The sequence below is a fragment of the Coregonus clupeaformis genome, chromosome 36 (assembly GCF_020615455.1).
Source record: "Coregonus clupeaformis isolate EN_2021a chromosome 36, ASM2061545v1, whole genome shotgun sequence".
Classification (NCBI taxonomy): domain Eukaryota; kingdom Metazoa; phylum Chordata; class Actinopteri; order Salmoniformes; family Salmonidae; genus Coregonus; species Coregonus clupeaformis.
Window position 1 is genome coordinate 15,921,318 of NC_059227.1, and position 19,713 is coordinate 15,941,030.

At 44.0% G+C, this 19,713-nt stretch overlaps 1 protein-coding gene across 7 annotated transcripts in view; it reads right to left on the reverse strand.

Moving 5' to 3' along the window:
* LOC121552259 (gephyrin) overlaps positions 1-19,506 on the reverse strand; it is a 112,896-nt gene extending 93,390 nt beyond the window's left edge. For all 7 annotated transcript variants that reach the window (XM_041865026.2, XM_041865023.2, XM_041865025.2 and 4 more), the window contains exon 1: positions 19,385-19,506. In XM_041865026.2, the coding sequence (XP_041720960.1) occupies positions 19,385-19,448 (64 nt within the window). In that variant the 5' untranslated portion in view covers positions 19,449-19,506. The remainder of the gene's footprint in view (positions 1-19,384) is intronic.
* Between the last annotated feature and the right edge of the window lie 207 nt (positions 19,507-19,713).

Below are 19,713 nucleotides of genomic sequence, written 5' to 3' on the forward strand. Positions count from 1 at the left end.
GAGGAATAGAGAGGAGTGAGAGGGAAAGGAGATGGAGGGAAGGGAAGGGAGGGCGGGAAGGGAGAGGAACGTGTAGAGAGGCTGTCTCTGCACCATGGAGCACAACAGGGCCATTGAGAGTTCAGCTAAGCACTGAACACGATTGGAGGGATGGGGGAGAGAAAGGAGAGGGGAGGAGGAGAGGAGGAGAGGCGGAGAGGGGAGGAGGAGAGTGGAGGAGGAGAGAAGGATAGGAGGAGAGGGGAGGAGGGGAGGAGGAGAGAAATAGATGAGGAGAGGGGGAGGAGAGGGGAGGAGGAGAGGAGTAGAGGAGTAGAGGAGTAGAGGAGTAGAGGAGAGGAAGAGAAGGGGAGAGGGGAGGGGGATAGGGGAGGAGGAGAGGGGGGAGGAGGGGGGAGGAGAGGGGGGGAGGAGATGGAGGGAGAAACACACACACACATACACACAAACGAGCACTCGAGGTCTTTGAGTGTAAGAGTGAGGACATGGAGGAGGGGGGCAGAGAGGGATGGAGCGAGAGATAGAAAGAGAAAGAGTGAGGGGGATGGAGAGAGGTAGAGAGAGAGAGAAATCTAAAAATAGGCCTAGATAGATACAGGGAAAGAGAGAGAGAGAGCGATTGTGCTGACCCTCAGTGTTCACCCCAGCTTCAGAGGCCTGCTCCCCCTGGCAGTCTCCACTGGAATAAATAAAACATGAGAGAGACTGGGCCCCAATGCCAGGCCAGGCACTTAGTCAGTAACCTGGCACTGGGGCCCCACACACGCATGGATGGATGGATGGACAAACACACACACACACACACACACAAATGCACGTGCACGTACACGCATACACACACACACGCACAGGAGCATGCAACACACGAACGGTTGGGCGGATGGATGGATGCTCTCACACACACACACAAACACGCACACACACGTTTGCACACACGGGAAGAAGTGCAAGCAGGCACACATGGGCATGCACACTCACATACACACACACACACACACACACACTCCAACTGCAATACACCGACACACGATACACCCCCTCAAACTGACCACCAAAACACACTGAAATAGACACACTCAAAACACAGACACAACACACGCAAACACCGACACAACACACTCGTACACACATTCTCTCCTGTGTCACCACAACACACCCACACAGAACACTGTTCACTACTTCTCTATCTCATGTACACACACAAGCAAGAGCATATATAGGCAATAGCCATACAAGCTCCTATAAGGACAGTTTCCCGGCCACAGATGAATCCTAGTCATGTACTAAAAAGCACTTTTAAATGGAGATACTTCATATTCAATCTCATACTTCCTCTCCTTTGTATAGCCCAGACCCAATATCACTTTTTAGTAATCTCTCTTTCTCCCTCCCTCTCCTCTACTCTACTCTCCCTTTCTTCCTTAGCACTCACCTGAACCTTTTTGCAGAAACCCAGGCAGAGAAGGCTGCTTGGTAGAGTGCCCGCAGCTCTGCACAAAGCCCTCTCTTATTGATGTTTTATTAACATGACCATAAATATTGAAGAGACACTTACTAATGAAGCCACAGAGAAAAAGTTGCAGAGACAATTTGCAGTGCAGTGCAGTGGGGGGAAGATGGGGACTCTCTCTCTTCCCCTTACTACTTTAATATTTTATTTTTATTTTTTTGTGTGACCACAATGCCCCCTCGACTTTCCTTCTTTCTCCTCTTCTCTCCTCCTTTTCCAATCATCATTTCTACCCCTCTTTTCTGGCCTCCCTCTCTAACTCTCTCTTCTCCTCATCACTAGTATCAGATCAATGTGATTGGAGGGATTGAAGTTGTGGCCACCCTATTGGCCACACCCCACATGAATATGAATAAACTCTTTGAGGGAAAGGTAAAGGGAGATACCTAGTCAGTTGTACAACTGAACGCATTCAACCAAAATGTGTCTTCCACATTTAACCCAACCCCTCTGAATCATCGGCGCCTGGGGAGTAGTTGTTGTGGTGGTTAACTGCCTTGCACAAGGGCATAAGGGCAGATATTTCCACCTTGCCAGCTCGGGGATTCGAACAAGTAACCTTTCGGTTACTGTCCCAAAGCTCTAACCGCTAGGCTACTGATAACTCATGGGGATAGTATAACAAGGTCAGAGCTCTGATGACGATATGGCAATGATGATGATGAATGCGTCTGTGAACACACATGACATTATAATCAAACCAGTAGTTTACCCCTTAGCATGACATTTCCATGTTGGGAGACCCCAGGGCTAGTGGGCTAGTCAACTCTCTCATGGCATTTAGAGGGGCTGTTTGCACACTGCTCCTGTTAGGGTGCAGTGTGTGGTTCTCACTGTGTGTGTGTGTGTATACTGCACCATGTATGTATGAACAGTGCTTTTTATCCAGTCCAAGTGACCTTTGAAGAAGAGATTGTTACTGTAATGTCAAACACACTATATCTCTGGATAGATAAAAGGATAAACTAAGAGAAATAGCATTGACTCCTCCATTGGGAGCTGATAGTAGTGATTGGGGAAAAAAACGATACAGTTACTATGACAGACCTATTAATTTGGCGATATTATATCTATACTTTGACTCCAAGTATCGATTTTAATTTACATTTTTATTTTGCTTAGTTGCGTTAGCTAGCGCTAGTCGGCTGTACCTGTGCCAAAATGCTGGTATTTTACATCTTATAGCTTGTTCTCCATCTTCTTTTTAAATAGTGAGCCGACATGTTTTCAGCACTTTTATTTCTGTGACTGATCAAAACTAATTTGATCATACTCACTCTTATCTCTCTGCAGCAGGAGATAGAGGGAGGACGCCAGATTGGGGCACATTCAACAAATCTAATCTGACAAAGTGGATATTCCTCAAATCCGGCATGATTGATGTATTGTAACAGGCCCACAATGTTGTTACTAAAGTCCGACTTGGATATATTTGGCTGTTTTCGTTGCATAACATTTAGAAATAGTCCCTTTTTTTCAGGTTTAGAAGAAGTGACTGCTAAATGCTAACTCCTGTTCGTATAAGCTGGTAGCATAGCTAGCATACAGAAATCGGTGGTGGTAGTCAAAGTAGTTTTTAACTGCAGTGCAGTTGATTGGTGACGATGACATGAACATGTGTTGGGGTTGACATCCATACAAGCATTAGACTCAGATTTGTACCTCAACATAGTGTGAAATACACATATAATCAATAACCTAAATGTAGGCTAATTTTGCTGGGGGGCAATGAGGAGATTCAGGCTTTTTTCCCCACAGCATCTTTCCCCCTAACGTTTCCATGGCATTGCCATTGTTTTGGTTGAGTTCCATTGACCTCTTTACTGCATCTAATGTGAGAATCACAATGCATATCGTATTGGCACCTAAGTATAGTGATAATATCATATTGTGAGGTCCCTGGAAATTCCCAGCCCTAGCTGATAGTATGTAGCAATGTAGCACAACTGAGTTTCTAGTTTTCTATGCTGTTCGCAGGACTATCAGGCAGTGTGCAGGACAACCCTGGGTCCATCTTAAGGACCCATATGCTTTATATACCATAGAATTGCAATGTTGGCTGGTTTGGACTCTATTTTCATGTATTCACCCATCATCCAACTGCACTAGTGATTGTTCTGGGTCGTATTCATTAGGCATAACACTGAAGAGTGAGTACCTGGTTTTGTCCAATAAGAACAGCTCGTTTTCATTTTCCATTAAAAAACATTTTACTACAGTGTGGCAAAATGACAATGACCCAGTACCATCGCCACTATTAGTTAGCTCAGGTACTATTCTCTTATTAATGCTCTTGAGGCTCTGCGAGCGATGCTATTGATTTCTATAGGAATCTGCGGCCATTTATATTCCTGCACATTTCTGATCTCTATCCCCCACCCCATGTTTCCAACTGCATGTCCTCTCCTGCTAGCTAGGCTGCTGATACTGGGAAACCCACAGTAGCTCCCATCAGGAACATGACGATCAGTGATTCTACCATACACACATGCACTCTCGTACGTACATATGCATGAAAACACACACAGGATACACACACACACACACACACACACACTTTTAGCTCATTTAATATGACTAAAGATAATAGTCCATAAGTGGACAGTACTTAATTAGGCTGTATTAGAAATGGATGGTTAACATTAGCTAAAAAGCCTCTCTCGAACATCGGCTTTTAGGGGCTTTAAGTGAAATGCATGCATTGAGGAGCTAATCAAATCAACTATTGATTGCTCTTGCCTTGATGTGCTCCCAGCAATTCTAAGAGCCCCTTTACCAATGAGAATCAGGGGTCAGCGGTTAGGGGTAAAGCTAGGGTTGGGGTCATGCGAGCGAAGGGTCATGCGAGCTAAGGGTCAAGGTTAGGGTCAGAGTTGACCGTTTGTGGTCATTGACAGGGTCAGATATCGGGGTTACGATATGAACCCATATAGACCAGGGGAGTCATTTTGACTTGCATCAGTAGCCATGTTGGGAAAGTAAATGCCCATCCTCTGACTCAAACCCTGGGTCGCGTTCATTAGGGCACACCGTAGCAAAACACTTCGCATCAGAAAAAATGTTTCTCTCCGTTTCAAGACGTTTTTCTTCCATTTTGTGCCTACTGAACATGACCACGGCTTTAGTCATGATGACAGCCATGCCTCAAGAGATACAGCTGTCAAGGCGATTCAGGAGAAGGGAACACGGAGCATATTGTAAGTGACACGCTGTTCAAACGTTGTTCACTAAGTGGAACGTTGATCTAAATTCCTCCGATTTGGGCATAGGGGCGTCCAACTTGTCCCCATGTGGCGTTGGCAGTGCCATCCCCTGCCATGCTCTGGTCCACCGGCTGCCCGCCACTGCCCTCGCCGTGACAGCTCCCAGTCACTGCCCGGCGTTCCCGCAAATCCCATTTCATGCCAGAGATGTTCCAGAAAGGCAAAACAAAGGCAGATATGCACAGCTGCGGCTTGAGCGCATTGTGCCGACAATCAACGTGAAATCAGTGGAACAAAGCAGAAAGCAGAACTCTGCTGCCGTAACAAACACTCCCAACGATGCAGTATGCAGCACGAGAGGCTATTATGCTCATGCTGCTGGTAGTGTGTGTGTGTAGTTTATTGGAGTACAAGTTCTACTGCATCTTGAAGGTCAACCACGCTAACTTAGTTCAGCATGAGCTGACATGTAACCGCTTTTATTAAATATATTAGCAAAGTGTAGGCTAATGAGGGAGGTGTGTGTAAGTGCGTGTGTGTGCGCGTGTGTGAGAGAGAGAAATATCCAACCTCAAATTCATCAGCAGTCAATCTAGCCAAAGAATTTCAACGATATACTACATAGTTCTTATGTTAGGTCCATATGACTCCTATCTGAGGTTGTATATGAGGGTGAAACATATCCATTGGCTACAGAGGACAAGCAGGGAACTGGTGCTTCTATCAACATGGGGTAAGATTTACATAATCTCTCGTTGACATATTCTCGTGGACAGATAAATCTGTTAAGGCTCAAGTAGAATTATGTGATTACGAGCAGCAGTAGTTCCTGGTTTGGGGTTTTCGTTGTTGATTATTTGGACAAATCAGGATTGAGCAAAGGCGATGCTGAAACTGGTGCTGGGACTTTCAAGCTTGTGTGCGGATGATAAACGGTTTCCACTAGATTCCACAGCCACAAAGTCTGTAGTTGATAGGCGGAACCACCACATGCTGTTAGCTGTCCTTAGCTGGCACCACTCAACAACACTTCCCTCTGCAAAGTGAAACTACAAACCCATTGTACTAGCTTAGCCTTTTACTGCAGTGGGCTAAATCAGGGTCACACAGAGTGTTTCTTGGTAGTCTTAAACAAATCTACTTTAAAACAAAAGTATACACCTCACACACATGGTTATAGGGGATTTAAAAAAAGAAGACACTTGTACCATGTCAGATATAGAGTTGAAATGTATTCCATTTTGAGTTTGCATCCCAATATCACACTTGATATACATCACAGAAGACTGAAATATAACAAAACCGTTTGACATAGAAACACTAGACTTTCGGAAATATGTTTATTAATTATGAAATTAATATTAATAACATTCCACCCATGAGGCCACTAGAGGGCAATTTGGTCATTTGACTGCTGGAAAGGCCTACTAGGAACTTCCACTAACTCTAGTTGACAGGGTTTAGGCTTCGTCCTCCCCTCACTGGAAGAGCTATGCTGTGATGGTATGAGTGTGTGTGTTAGTGTGTGTTATTGCATGAGTGTATGTGATTTCCCACGACACTGGGCCTAGGAGTCTTCTCACACACACACACACACACACACACACACACACACACACACACACACACACACACACACACACAGTGCCCCAGGCCCATCTGCACTAATGAAGCAGGCTGTAAGCAGCTACCTTCATTACATTCAATCCTCTGGACGGTGTCAGCAATTACATCGCAGCTTCCCACTGTCAGAGCACAAGCTGCAGAGAGACCCTCTATCTCTCACACACATGCCAGTATGCACGCAAACACACACAAACACACAGGAGGAAACACTTGGCTTTCTTCTCAAGGCCTCTCCTTGCTGAGACTACATGCTGGGAGGAGCTCCTGTTTATCAGTGGTGGGTGTTTCGCTCTCTGGCTCATCTCCCTAAAACATAGTAACACAGCCCCTATAGACACAACTAGAACTGGGCCCACCACAACACAGGAGAGAAGAAAAGAGGGGGAGAGAGGAGGGGAGGGAAGAGGGAGAGGAAATTAGATGAAGGGAGGGAGTGGCATTGGAGGGAGAGGAGAAGGGGCACAGGAGGGAAGAGAAGTAAACGTTGTTTTTACAGAAAAGGAAGAGTAGGGTATCCCCAGGATACCCAATACACAGAAACTAAAATGTGAAATCTCCTGCCTGCAACACTCTCCCCTCTTCATCAACGTGATAAAAAATAGCAAAATGGTCTACACCCGACATGTCAATCAAAGATGTGGTTTATGCAATCCACAACCACACGTCTGAAAGTACAGTCTGTTCCAATGGGGGCCATTACTGTATTAACATTTGATGTCCAGATGACATGATCTGAGAGGGTTTCGTTGTAGCACACGGGGAAACATGAGGAACGCATGAGGCTCAATAATGAAAAGAGGAGAAAGAGAGGCCACACGCGGGCCAGGTCAGCCATCAATTATACTCATTAGAGGGACGCTGCACTCCTCTATTATTCACACTTACACACTCCCCCTCTTTCTGCATCACTCCCTTACTTACAGGGGTACGATAATATAAAAAGACAGGTAAGGAGAGAGAAAGAGGTGGAGAAAGAGACAGAGAGAGGGAGAGAGATGTGAAAAGAAAAAGATAGAAAGCTGAAAAGAATGAAAGAGGGGGACAGAAATATTACAAGACAGGTGAGGTGAGAGGTGGAGCGAGAGACAGAAGCCCCGTTTATACCTGGTGCCAACATGGGTCTGTTTTCCTGATCTTGTCTACATTCTGATTGTGCCCACATTACCAGAAATGGGTCTACACATGGTATTTAAATGTGTCTGTTATCTGTCCACTCTGTATGCATTGTGAACTGATTTCCTGGTCCCTCCCTTATGATAATTATTTCACAGCTATTCTTTCAAAATAATATTCATTTATTCATTGTAAGACATATATTGATGTAATCAGACAATGGTGCCACCTGTCAATGATTTTAGAGGGTGGAATAATGATGATTGAAATGGTTTCTCTGTCCAGATCTGTGTACACCTGTAAGATACCCAGACACAATGCTTGTCTGACTATGTGTCTTTTGATTGTCTACACTTGTCACAATGTGGACAAGCTCAGGACAAAGGATACAATTTAGAACCTGGTATAAACGGGGCTACAAAAAGAGGGAGAATGGCAGGAAGAGACTTCCTCATATCATACATTCCTAAAACATTTTCAACCAACCACCATTGATAGCAATTGATTAGCAAAATTGATGTCAATATAAATTATGTATAAACATGCAAATTACCAATATAATTACTGTCAATATTCTTTAATTATGCAGGCAATCACCATGCTCATTCGATGGCGACTGTAGTGTAAACACACTTTGTAGGAAAAGCAATTGATTTCATTTGAAGTACTGCAACAGGACAAATATTACGGACAGAGAGTAAAACAAATGGTGCTATAACCAAAAAGTATTCAATGGCTCGCTTTATATATATCTTCAAAAAGGTTCTATATAGAAGCACATAGCATCCTTATTTTTAGCAGTGTGTTCAGTTCAGCCCATTTTGATTCTGTCTGAGAAATGCTAAGGATTCTGATATTTCTTTTGGGGAATTTGTGTGCTACCTGTCATTTTGGTAGGCGAGAACTGAACACTTCTTTCAACTCAGAGAAGACTAAGTGCCTTTCCTGGAATCTGTCTGTTCAGAAGGGTGCAAAATCACAAAACATTTAGATATAAATGCATTTTGTAGAACATATGATATTTTGTCATGTAGAATTGGCCGTCATGTCAGTTCTATTCATTACATTTCTATCTGCAATGTTCTGAACGTTTCACCTCTCTGAATATACCCCAGGTGATCACATACTCCATTTCTGGAAATGTCACACATCGATCAGTCGCATCTCACCTCACCTGTGACCACTTCTCCAGAAGACAAGGGTGGGGGGTCTGTCCGAGTGACAAGCCAATGGACAGTCTGGCAGAGTGACAATGAGGAAACAGCAGCCGTTGCCAATGGTGACAGCCAGAAGTCACACTGTTGTACTGTGCCTGTGCTTGTACCTCTCACAGTGGTGCTATTCTTGTCCAAGGAATTTTGTACTTTTTTTGTGATGTGATTGGCTTGTTACTGTGATGTTGTGTCTTGCTAGTGAGAGTTGCTGCTATCATAGTGTAAAGTAACGATTTGATGGCAGATTTTTGGACTGAACGTCAAAAACACGAGTTAGTTTGTCTTCCTTACACTTATACACTTGTAATACATGCATTCCATTGGAATGGGTCGACTTGACTAGCTCTCTCTCTCTCTCGCTCTCAAACAAAAAACAAATGTCAGAATACGGAAAAACAGACCGACACAAATAAGATTCGGTGACTTTTCTTCCCAGACAGAATCCCAGCAGCAGAAGTGGAAGGCATGAGGCAGGCAGCGAATGGAAGATTTAATAGCTTCAGCACTACAGAGAAGAGCTGAGCAAAAAGACTCCACTGTCTTCCTCTCATCATCACCTCCTAATTCCTGTCAGTGGCGTGTGTGTGTGTGTGAGTAAAAGTGTGTGTGGTGTATATGTGTGTGTGAAAGAGAGGGAGAGAAAAAGTGTGTGTGTGTGTGAACGTAGTTTATTGGAGTAAAAGTTATTCTGCATCTTGAAGGTCAACCACGCTAACTTAGTTCAGCACTCATATTCTAAAATATATGAGCAAAGTGTAGGCTAATTAGGGAGGTGTGTGTATGTACATGCGTGTGTGTAAGTGTGTGTGTGTGTGCACGCGCATGTGAGAGAGAGAAATATCCAACCTCAAGTTCATTCATCAGTTTGAACTTGAGGTTTGTGTGTGTGTATGTATGTGTGTGTTTGGCGTAGTCATGGACGGAGGCTGCTATCTGCTAGCCTGTTCCTCTGTGAATAGTTATCTTCTACTCACTGCTGTGGAGGAGACATGCTCTTGGATGATCTGAGAACTGGTTTGTGTTCATTAGGCAGCTAACGGAAGAACACGGACTGAAAGAGGGAGGGACGAAGTTGAAACACCCATTGTCATTTTCAAAACATTTTACTACACTGTGCCCTAATGAATACAAACGTTGTGAATATACCATTTAACTGAGGCACTAGTGTGGTCCTCTGTAGCTCAGTTGGTAGAGCATTAACTCCAAGATAGTGGGTTCGATTCCTGGGACAAAACAATACGTAATAAAAATATATATACACTACCGTTCAAAAGTTTGGGTTCACTTAGAAATGTCCTTGTTTTCGAAAGAAAATCATTTTTTTTGTCCATTAAAATAACATCAAATTGATCAGAAATACAGTGTAGACATTGTTAATGTTGTAAATGGCTATTGTAGCTGGAAACGGCTGATTTTGTATGGAATATCTACATAGGCGTATAGAGGCCCATTATCAGCAACCATCAGTCCTGTGGTCCAATGGCACGTTGTGTTTGCTAATCCAAGTTTATCATTTTAAACCCTTTAGAAAACCCTTTTGCAATTATGTAAGCACAGCTGAAAACTGTTGTGCTGATTAAAGAAGCAATAAAACCTTCTGGCCTTCTTGAGACTAGTTGAGTATTTGGACCATCAGCAATTGTGGGTTCGATTACAGGCTCAAAATGGCCAGAAACAAATAACTTTCTTCTGAAACTCGTCAGTCTATTCTTGTTCTGAGAAATGAAGGCTATTCCATGCGAGAAATTGCCAAGAAACTGAAGATCTCGAATAGAAAGAGGAGTGGGAGGCCATGGTGCACAACTGAGCAAGAGGACAAATACATTAGAGTGTCTAGTTTGAGAAACAGACGCCTCACAGGTCCTCAACTGGCAGCTTCATTAAATAGTACCCGCAAAACACCAGTCTCAACGTCAACAGTGAAGAGGCGACTCCGGGATGCTGACCTTCTAAGCAGAGTTGCAAAGAAAAAGCCATATCTCAGACTGGCCACTAAAAATAAAAGATTAACACGGGCAAAAGAACACAGACACTGGACAGAGGAAGATTGGAAAAAAGTGTTATGGACAGACTAATCGAAGTTTGAGGTGTTCGGATCGCAAAGAAGAACATTGATGCCATCTGTCAAGCATGGTGGAGGCAATGTGATGGTCTGGGGGTGCTTTGGTGGTGGTAAAGTGGGAGATTTGTACAGGGTAAAAGGATCTTGAAGAAGGAAGGCTATCACTCCATTTTGCCATGCCATGCCATACCCTGTGGATTGGAGCCAATTTCCTCCTACAACAGGACAATGACCCAAAGCACAGCTCCAAACTTTGCAATAGCTATTTAGGGAAGAAGTAGTCAGCTGGTATTCTGTCTATAATGGAGTGGCCAGCACAGTCACCGGATATCAACCCTATTGAGCTGTTGTGGGAGCAGCTTGACCGTATGGTACGTAAGAAGTGCCCATCAAGCCAATCCAACTTGTTGGAGGTGCTTCAGGAAGTATAGGGTGAAATCTCTTCAGATTACCTCAACAAACTGACAACTAGAATGCCAAAGGTCTGCAAGGCTGTAATTGCTGCAAATGGAGGATTCTTTGACGAAAGCATAGTTTGAAGGACACAATTATTATTTCAATTAAAAATCACTATTTCTAACCTTGTCAATGACTACATTTCCTATATGTCCTATTCAAACTCATTTCATGTATGTTTTCATGGAAAACAAGGACATTTCTAAGTGACCCCAAAACCTTTGAACGGTAGTGTATATTCTCAGTGTACAATACTACAAAGTCTATCCATCACCACTAGTTACACACAGTGACATTGTAGTGTGTTTTTGGAATAATCATCCCTTACAAGCTCCAATAACTCTTTCTGTAACACATTGTATGAATCCGAAACAACAGCTTCAATATGATATAAATATAACATGTATCCTACATCTTATCCATGCAATTTCATGTAAGTATCAAGTCTCCAAGGTAACAGAGCCATGTAGAGCACATACTGGAGTGCGGCATCAAAATAATGATGCAATGAATGTATCTATAAGGAAAAATACATAAATATTGTATGTACTCTTAAAAAAAAGAAAGGAAAATGTCAAAAAAAAGGAAGAAAATAAAATAAAATAAAAAAGGAATGTTGACCCGAATCAGCCATGTTAGCTTTTCAGTCAGAAAGGACAGGATGACACGATATTGATGGAGCTAAACATTGAAGGAAGATCCCACGACTACTTCATTGGAATAGCCAACATTATGCTAGATAGATGCTAGCCCAAAAACTCTCCCAAGACTTGAAACATGAAAGGGCTCTATATTTCAGAGCTCTATTAGATGTGGAAGGATAAAAAACGTGAGGAGGCACGCTGAGGCTGATGAATTGATGCTACCCTTCATGCCCTGATTAACACCAGCAACCAGTGCACAGGAGAAGAGATGAATGAGGATGGAGGGATGGAGGGCAGTACAGACAGACCATAGAGTGACTCATCACTTAAAACATACACTTATTTATTTCCACCATGACTTGATCCATTAATTATCATATAAGACGAGAGAGCACCTTGCCTGACCCATTCTAGACCAGACTTGAACCCTTTTCACACTACCACGCCAACACAAACCGTACTGTTCTGGATAAGATAGTCTTTTTAAATTGTTCTTTCCAGAACGGTATCAGTCTTGATTATCCTCCCTAGACAAAGGCTAGACTCAAGCTGCCTTCATGCTAATGCTAACCTTCAACACATTCAAGTTCCATCCGTAGTATCAACACTGTTAGCATTCAGTGCTAACATGGGCTTTCTCACATACAGAAGGCCAAACGTTACCCTTATCCATCACTCTCTCCCTTATCATCAACTTCACATTAATGACAGATGATGAGTGCATTATTAGTTGAGACACGTTCACAATTAAATTCCCAACAATGTCCTTACCTACCTAGCCAACTCTGGGAATGCATTTTTCAGCCCTGATGGAGCACACTTCTCTGGAGGGTTTACAAGAGCCTGTGAGAGTCTGTTCATCCACCAAATAACGTTGGCCTCTCTTCCCAAATTCAACATCAAATTAAGATATATTTACATTGAGTATGGTTGATTTCTATGAGCTATAGAGATAGAGAGAGATGAGATGATTAGAGATGAGATTTTTACTGTCTGTTTCCCAGAAATAGCACTTTATATCTACACTGCTCCTTTACCAAAAAGAGAGGGAGAACGATAGAAAGGGAGGGAGAGAGGGAGAGAGAGAGTGAGACATGGAAACCATGTGTTTGATCTATTTGATACCATTGCACTCATTACCACAAGCCTGTCCACCCCAACCACCTAGAGTCTAGCGCTATCCTATAGATAGCCACAGGACAAGACAAGGTGAAACCTACTGTAAACAGACAATGAAAATTGTATCTCTCTTAACATAACCAAAGGAGTGCCACAAGGCTCAACACTAGGTACTTTACTGTTCACTATTTACATTAATAATATTGGTTTGTCCCTTAATAATAAGAACTGGGGCTTACACCTCTAAGTGGATGACACAGTTATTTATTCCCGTGCCGCCTCAGTGCAGCTTGGCTTTGATTCAATTCAAGAATCTGTGATCATTTCCATACGCATTGTTGTCTCTTATATTGTTCTGTTGGCTGGGAGTCTCTAACTACCAGAAGGGCTCAACATTGGCTATTATTCATATATAAAGCACTTCTCCAGAAACTCGCATACTACCTCACCTCGCTTCTAAATTGGAAATCTATCTAGTAACTATAAGACTCACTCTCAAATCTGGATGGTTCTAGAGGTTTGACAGGTCTCCTCTGAATTAGGGAAGACTGCTTTCAGTTACTGTGCCCCTCAGTCCTGGAATGACCTACAGGTCACTCTGAAACTTGATTCGTTGGTCTCAAAAAGTGAATTTAGAGCTCTGCTAAAAAATTTGACCAATGAAAACTAGACTTGTTTTGACTTATTGTATATATTTGTTTCTACTGCCCTTTTTGAATAATGTAATTTATTTGAAATGTTGTAACTGTAATTTTGTAGTGATCATGCTTGAACTGTTGTTTTCAGGGCACCATTGGAAATGAGACCCTGGTCTCAATGGGTTCCCCTATTTAAATAAAGGTGAATCAGCCCAGCCCAGCCCAGCCCAGCCAATCGCTACAGAAAGAGCATGGGTGTGTAGCCAATTATCACAGAGCAGATGCCCAGCCCCATGTGTCACCGTTCACCATTCCCCATTCACAGCAGACTTGGAGAGGAGATTGCTATATAACTTGGCAGCTACCCAAGCCCATTCAGTGACAGATGACAGGGTCTCCTAATTCTGGGCAGGACAGTCTGCCACGCAAGCCATCCAGGCCGTTCGCTGACTGACTGGCTGCCTCTTCGGTTTCCTGTTCCCAGCATGCCTCAGTGCTACTAGGTCTGGGCTTGTAGTAGTTAAGGTGAGCTTGGGACAACCTCCAGAGATTAAATTATGTGGAAAAAAGAGATTAGATAGTTATTGCATTGGCCGTCCGCACATGAATGTGTGTACAGGAACACACATGCACGTAGACGCACTGTATTACACACTCACATACAGTACCAGTCAAAGGTTTGGACACACCTACTCATTGCAGGATTTTTCTTTATTTTTACTATTTTCTACATTGTAGAATAATAGTGAAGACATCAAAACTTTGAAATTCTTCAAATTAGCCACCCTTTGCCTTTATGACAGTCCAAATTTGAGATTTTTGGTTCCAACCGCCGTGTCTTTGTGAGACGCAGAGTAGGTGAACGGATGATCTTCGCATGTGTGGTTCCCACCGTGAAGCATGGAGGAGGAGTTGTGATGGTGTGGGGGTGCTTTGCTGGTGACACTTTTGGTGACTTATTTAGAATTCAAGGCACACTTAACCAGCATGGCTACCACAGCATTCTGCAGCGATACGCCATCCCATCTGGTTTGCGCTTAGTGGGACTATCATTTGTTTTTCAACAGGACAATTACCCAAAACACACCTCCAGGTTGTGTAAGGGCTATTTGACCAAAGAGAGTGAAGGGGTGCTGCATCAGATGACCTGGCCTCCACGATCACCCAACCTCAACCCAACTGAGATGGTTTGGGATGAGTTTGACCGTAGAGTGAAGGAAAAGCAAAGTGCTCATGCACACTCACACACATACAGTCTTGTTTAACTAACCTTGTGGGGACACACAATTCAGTTCCAATCAAATTCCTATTTTCCCTAACCCCTATCCCTAAACCTAACCCGTACCCTTATCCTAACCTTAACCCTATCTCCTAACCCCAACCCTAAAACTAGCTCCTAAGCCTAAACTTAATTCTAACCCTAACACTAATCCTAACCTTAACCCTAAACCCCCTAGAAATAGCATTTGACCTTGTGGGGAATAACAAAAATGTCCCCAGTTTATCAACTTTTTGTTTGTTTACTATTCTTGTGGGGACCTCTGGGCCCCAGAAGCATGCACACACACACACACACACACACACACACACACACACACACACACACACACACACACACACACACACACACACACACACACACACACACACAGACACACAGACAGACAGACAGAATAAGTAACTGTAAAATATTAAACCCTGTATTCCCTGCATTGCCTCACCATCACCAACCTACTTCTAGACCCTGTAGCCCTCCTTTATATCCTCCCTACGGAAAGGTGGTGGTAGCCCCTTTAAGAGGGGAAATCCCACAGAGGCTGCCTTCTCCCTCCCCACCTGCCCTTACCAATCCCCCTTATCTCCCTCCTTCCCTCCCTCCACCCCCTCCGTGGAGGAATCATAATGAAAAATCACATTCGACCACAAACGGACAGTGACACACGAATAAAGACTCTATTTCACCGTTTGCGAGCGATGCTAAATATTGGGGCGTCTGGTGTCGATTCATGTCTTTCTGAGATGTACGTTTGGAGCTGGAGCACCGCCCACACATCTCTCTCTCTCTCCCGCGCTCTCTGTCTCTCTCTGAGCTTCTCTCAGTTGCTACAGCTGAGAGAATAAATGAGTGAAAAAAAGAGAGCGAGAGATGGAGAATGTGTGTTGTCTGCCGCAGAGAGGAGATTTCCGACCCAGGCCTCTCTCTCATTGGCAGGTTGCTACTGAGTGTTTACTGTCCATGTCTGTCTTTTCAGCAGCATGGGTGTGTGTGTGTTTGTTTGTGTGTGTGGGTGTTTGTCTGTCAATGTGTGAGTGTGTGTATCTGTCAATATGTGTGTGTGTGTATCTGTCAGTTTGTGAGTATGTGTCTGTATGTGTGTGTGTGTGTGTGTGAGTGTGTGTGTGTGTGTGCAACCCACACACTATCAGTAGCCCAGCATCAATGGGCTGTAATGCTGTTTACACCATCAATCAAGCTACAGCACTCTGCAATAGTCATGTAGTGTGTTGTAGCACATACAGGCTTTCTACAGATTAAAAGCCACTGAATGGGTTTTGCACTGAGCTGTTTCACTGTGTTCATGGGAAGTATGCATACAGTAGCTATATTTGGGACCAGGGGAGTTTGTGTTTCAACCAGAGCTCAATGTTAGTGCACAAAGACAGAGAGAACATACACATGCACGCAGATGAACACACGCACACACACACACCCAGCCCATGCCTTCTGCGTCAGAACACACACTCTCTGCATGGTGTATCCATCTCCCCTAGCAGCACCACAACACAATGAGGCCACACAGGCTGTTGGGGAGCTGTATGATGTGTGTGTGTGTGTGTGTGTGTGTGTGTGTGTGTGTGTGTGTGTGTGTGTGTGTGTGTGTGTGTGTGTGTGTGTGTGTGTGTGTGTGTGTGTGTGTGTGTGTGTGTGTGTGTGTGTGTGTGTGTGTGAGAGAGAGGGAATGCAGAGGGAGTCATTAGAAAGGTGGAGGGAGACACACACAAACACTCACAGGACAGGAGGACGGTTAGCTAGGAGAGCGTGTTGGAGAATGGTCTTGTCCACACCGTCAGGCAGGCCCAGATAGAGAGACAATTAAAACAATCTCTCTCTCTCTATTGCTCCACATGCAAAAAGGAAACAAACCTGTCACAGCATGAGAAGCTTTTTAATGCTCACATTTGTAGGATGACATATTTGACAGGTGTCAGTCAGTAATTTTTGTTCAACCTAATCATTTCTTCTCTGATTTTCCACAAATATATCCACAAACAAATCCTTGCATCCATTTCCCCACATCCTTACAATACACATTGCACCAATAATGTCTATCCAAAGGCAACCTCCTGGCAAACCTAGAGCAAATCCTGACGATACATCCAAACGCACCACTATAGAGGTTCGAGATATCCACCCCTCCTTTGGCCAGCCTGAGCCATGTCCTCCCCTGCTATCATTTGCATTGGCTCTATAGAGTGGGCAGATCTACATTCTTAATCCTACTTCTACATTGGATATACCATTCTTCATTGGATCTATACAGCCTTTACATTCCTAAGTCTATATATCTAAAGACATCATCATAGAGGTTTGAGATCTACATCCCTCCACCCCTCCACCCCTGGCCTGAGCGGTGGCCGGCCAGTGATGTCCCCCTTCTCCCCTGGGCCCTGCTGTCACCACATCACCTGTCAGGCCACTGATGGAGAGGGAGGGTCAACTCATCTAATCCCCCTGTGGCTGTGGAGGAGGGATGGAGGGTTGACCCCTGACCTTCTCATGAGGCCAGATGGGGAGATTGGGGGGGAGGCAGCATTAGAATGCTGAGCACAGAGCTGCATGGTGCAGCAGGACTAATGATGGCACTCTTATAGATTATAGATGGCACTGTGTGGTCAGTGTGGTGTTATTGTAGAGGTTGGGAAGGATAGCAGGGAATATGTGGCGTTTATTTGTGGATGTTGTTGTTTTGGGTGATATCTAATATCAATATTTGATATTAGTGATATCTAATATTGAAAACACGTTTGGTGTTTAAAATGACTATTCTTTGCCAGGATTAAATTCTTGAAAGGTAAGGGGTCATAGAGTAAGATATTTTGGACCTAGATTTAGAACAACTAAATATACAGTAAACCTACCGTTTCATATGTCTGCATAGTCACTGTTTTTTTAAACCTCCGAAAACGTGTATTGGATTCCCAACATACCACCCCATTCCAACCCCAAGAGACAAAGAAAAAGAGCCGCAAAAAGAAACAGAAATGCAAATAAGAAGTGGGTTGTGTTTCTGCGTCCCCAAAATCTCCATATATATATATATATATATATATATATATATATATATATATATATATATATATTGCAGGAAATGTCAACATTGCACCTCAAGATCAAACTAGCAATCTGTCACCACACTGGCTGGGGGGAGTAGAGGATTCGAGTGACTAACTCTACATATATTGGCTACATACAGAAATTAACCCGCTCTGTTTCGGTTTACATTATGCCTGAATGCTTATCAACGTGACGAAACTCGCTTTCTGACAGTGTATTTACCATCACACTGATTTGTGACTGACGCTGTTTCAGCACCCCGGACAACGCTGGAGCCCTCACTAGCTCTCCGTCCTTCTCTCTCTACCGCGCGAGGGAAGGCGGGGGGAGGGAGGGAAGAGGGGAGCGGGGTTTCCCTAGCAGATTTCAGGATCTACAGTCATTCCTCCATTGCTACACAATACCACCTTCCAACCGGATTTTCCATAACGGAGAATGTCATAGGCGATCACGAATACATGGCGATCATAATAAATGGAATCATCCAGCCCCCTCCATTACGCTTTTTCTCACCCGACACCTTCCCCAATTCAACAGCATCGCTACAGCAGCGGCAAGCCTGTATTTGTCCATATTAACCGTCGCTGGTTACATTTCTCTTTCATTTGCTTTCCTCTCATGACACCGCACGACTATTCGCCTTATTCAACATCACAGTTCTGAAAAAGAAACATGACAAAGCAAACAGACCTAAAAACATATAGAAATAGCCATTTTCAATGTCTTGTGTATAACAGTTTCAAGCCTATATATCGTTTCCCGATCGGTAGCCTAGGTCGACTCGTATTCTGCCCACGAAACCAGCAGCGCCTCTGTCACGTTAACCAGCCGCTTCAAGTAGCGATGTCATTCACAAATCAGTCACATATCATTCATTGCGTCTGCTTTGCAATGTATTCCGCAATTAACACGGGCATTTCTGTGCGCTTAAATACATACACTCGTCATCAGCAACTGTCATTGGCTCCATTTGGAGAAATGCTGTGGTCAACCGCGTGTCAATAACGAAATACATACAGCGCGAGCATGTTTAGCTCCGAACACTGTCAGCTGTAATTTTCAGATTTGACAAGCAGAAGCAGATACGGGCTATGAATAATTCAACACACAAAACTGAGCCCTTCACCGAGAAAAACCGCCTCGCAAACGCCATGGCAACGAATGATACCGAACAGGTTTGTATGAATGTAGGCTACATTGTCATCTTCCGTCGCATTCAAGGATGTGTTAAATCAAGTGGTCCGGTAAAAATAAGGGGGCTTCAAATCAACGTCGCTCCGCAAGGCGCTGACCAGCCGCGGAGAACTGCAAAATCAGCCAGAGACTGAGAGAGCCGCCACGCAAAATCAACCAACATGTAGCCTATGAGACGCCCGCGGGAGGCACCCCAACAGACAGCCAATGGAAATTAATTCACATTGTTACGGAGAAATATGAATCACTCAATACAATTCTACATTTACCTGTCAAGACTCCGACCCGGATTTGGTGGTCGTGGTTTGTTAAAATCATCCCGTCTGACGCCATGTTCAGCAGCGCTGTCGCCCGCACTGAGAACTCACGGCAGGGCCAAGAGCCGATCACATCGAACTTAGGGGGAGGGAATGAGGAGGAGGAGGATGAGGATGAGAAGGGAGGGAGGGGATGAGGAAGAAGAGCAGAGCTAGGCAAAAGAAGTGGAGGGCCGAGCGATCAAGACACCTTGATAGCTGGCCGTGCGCGGCAGAATGCCGAGGCCGTTTAAACCGCACACATCACTCAGCTGGCCGTCTGCCATGGTAGTAGTGTGGAT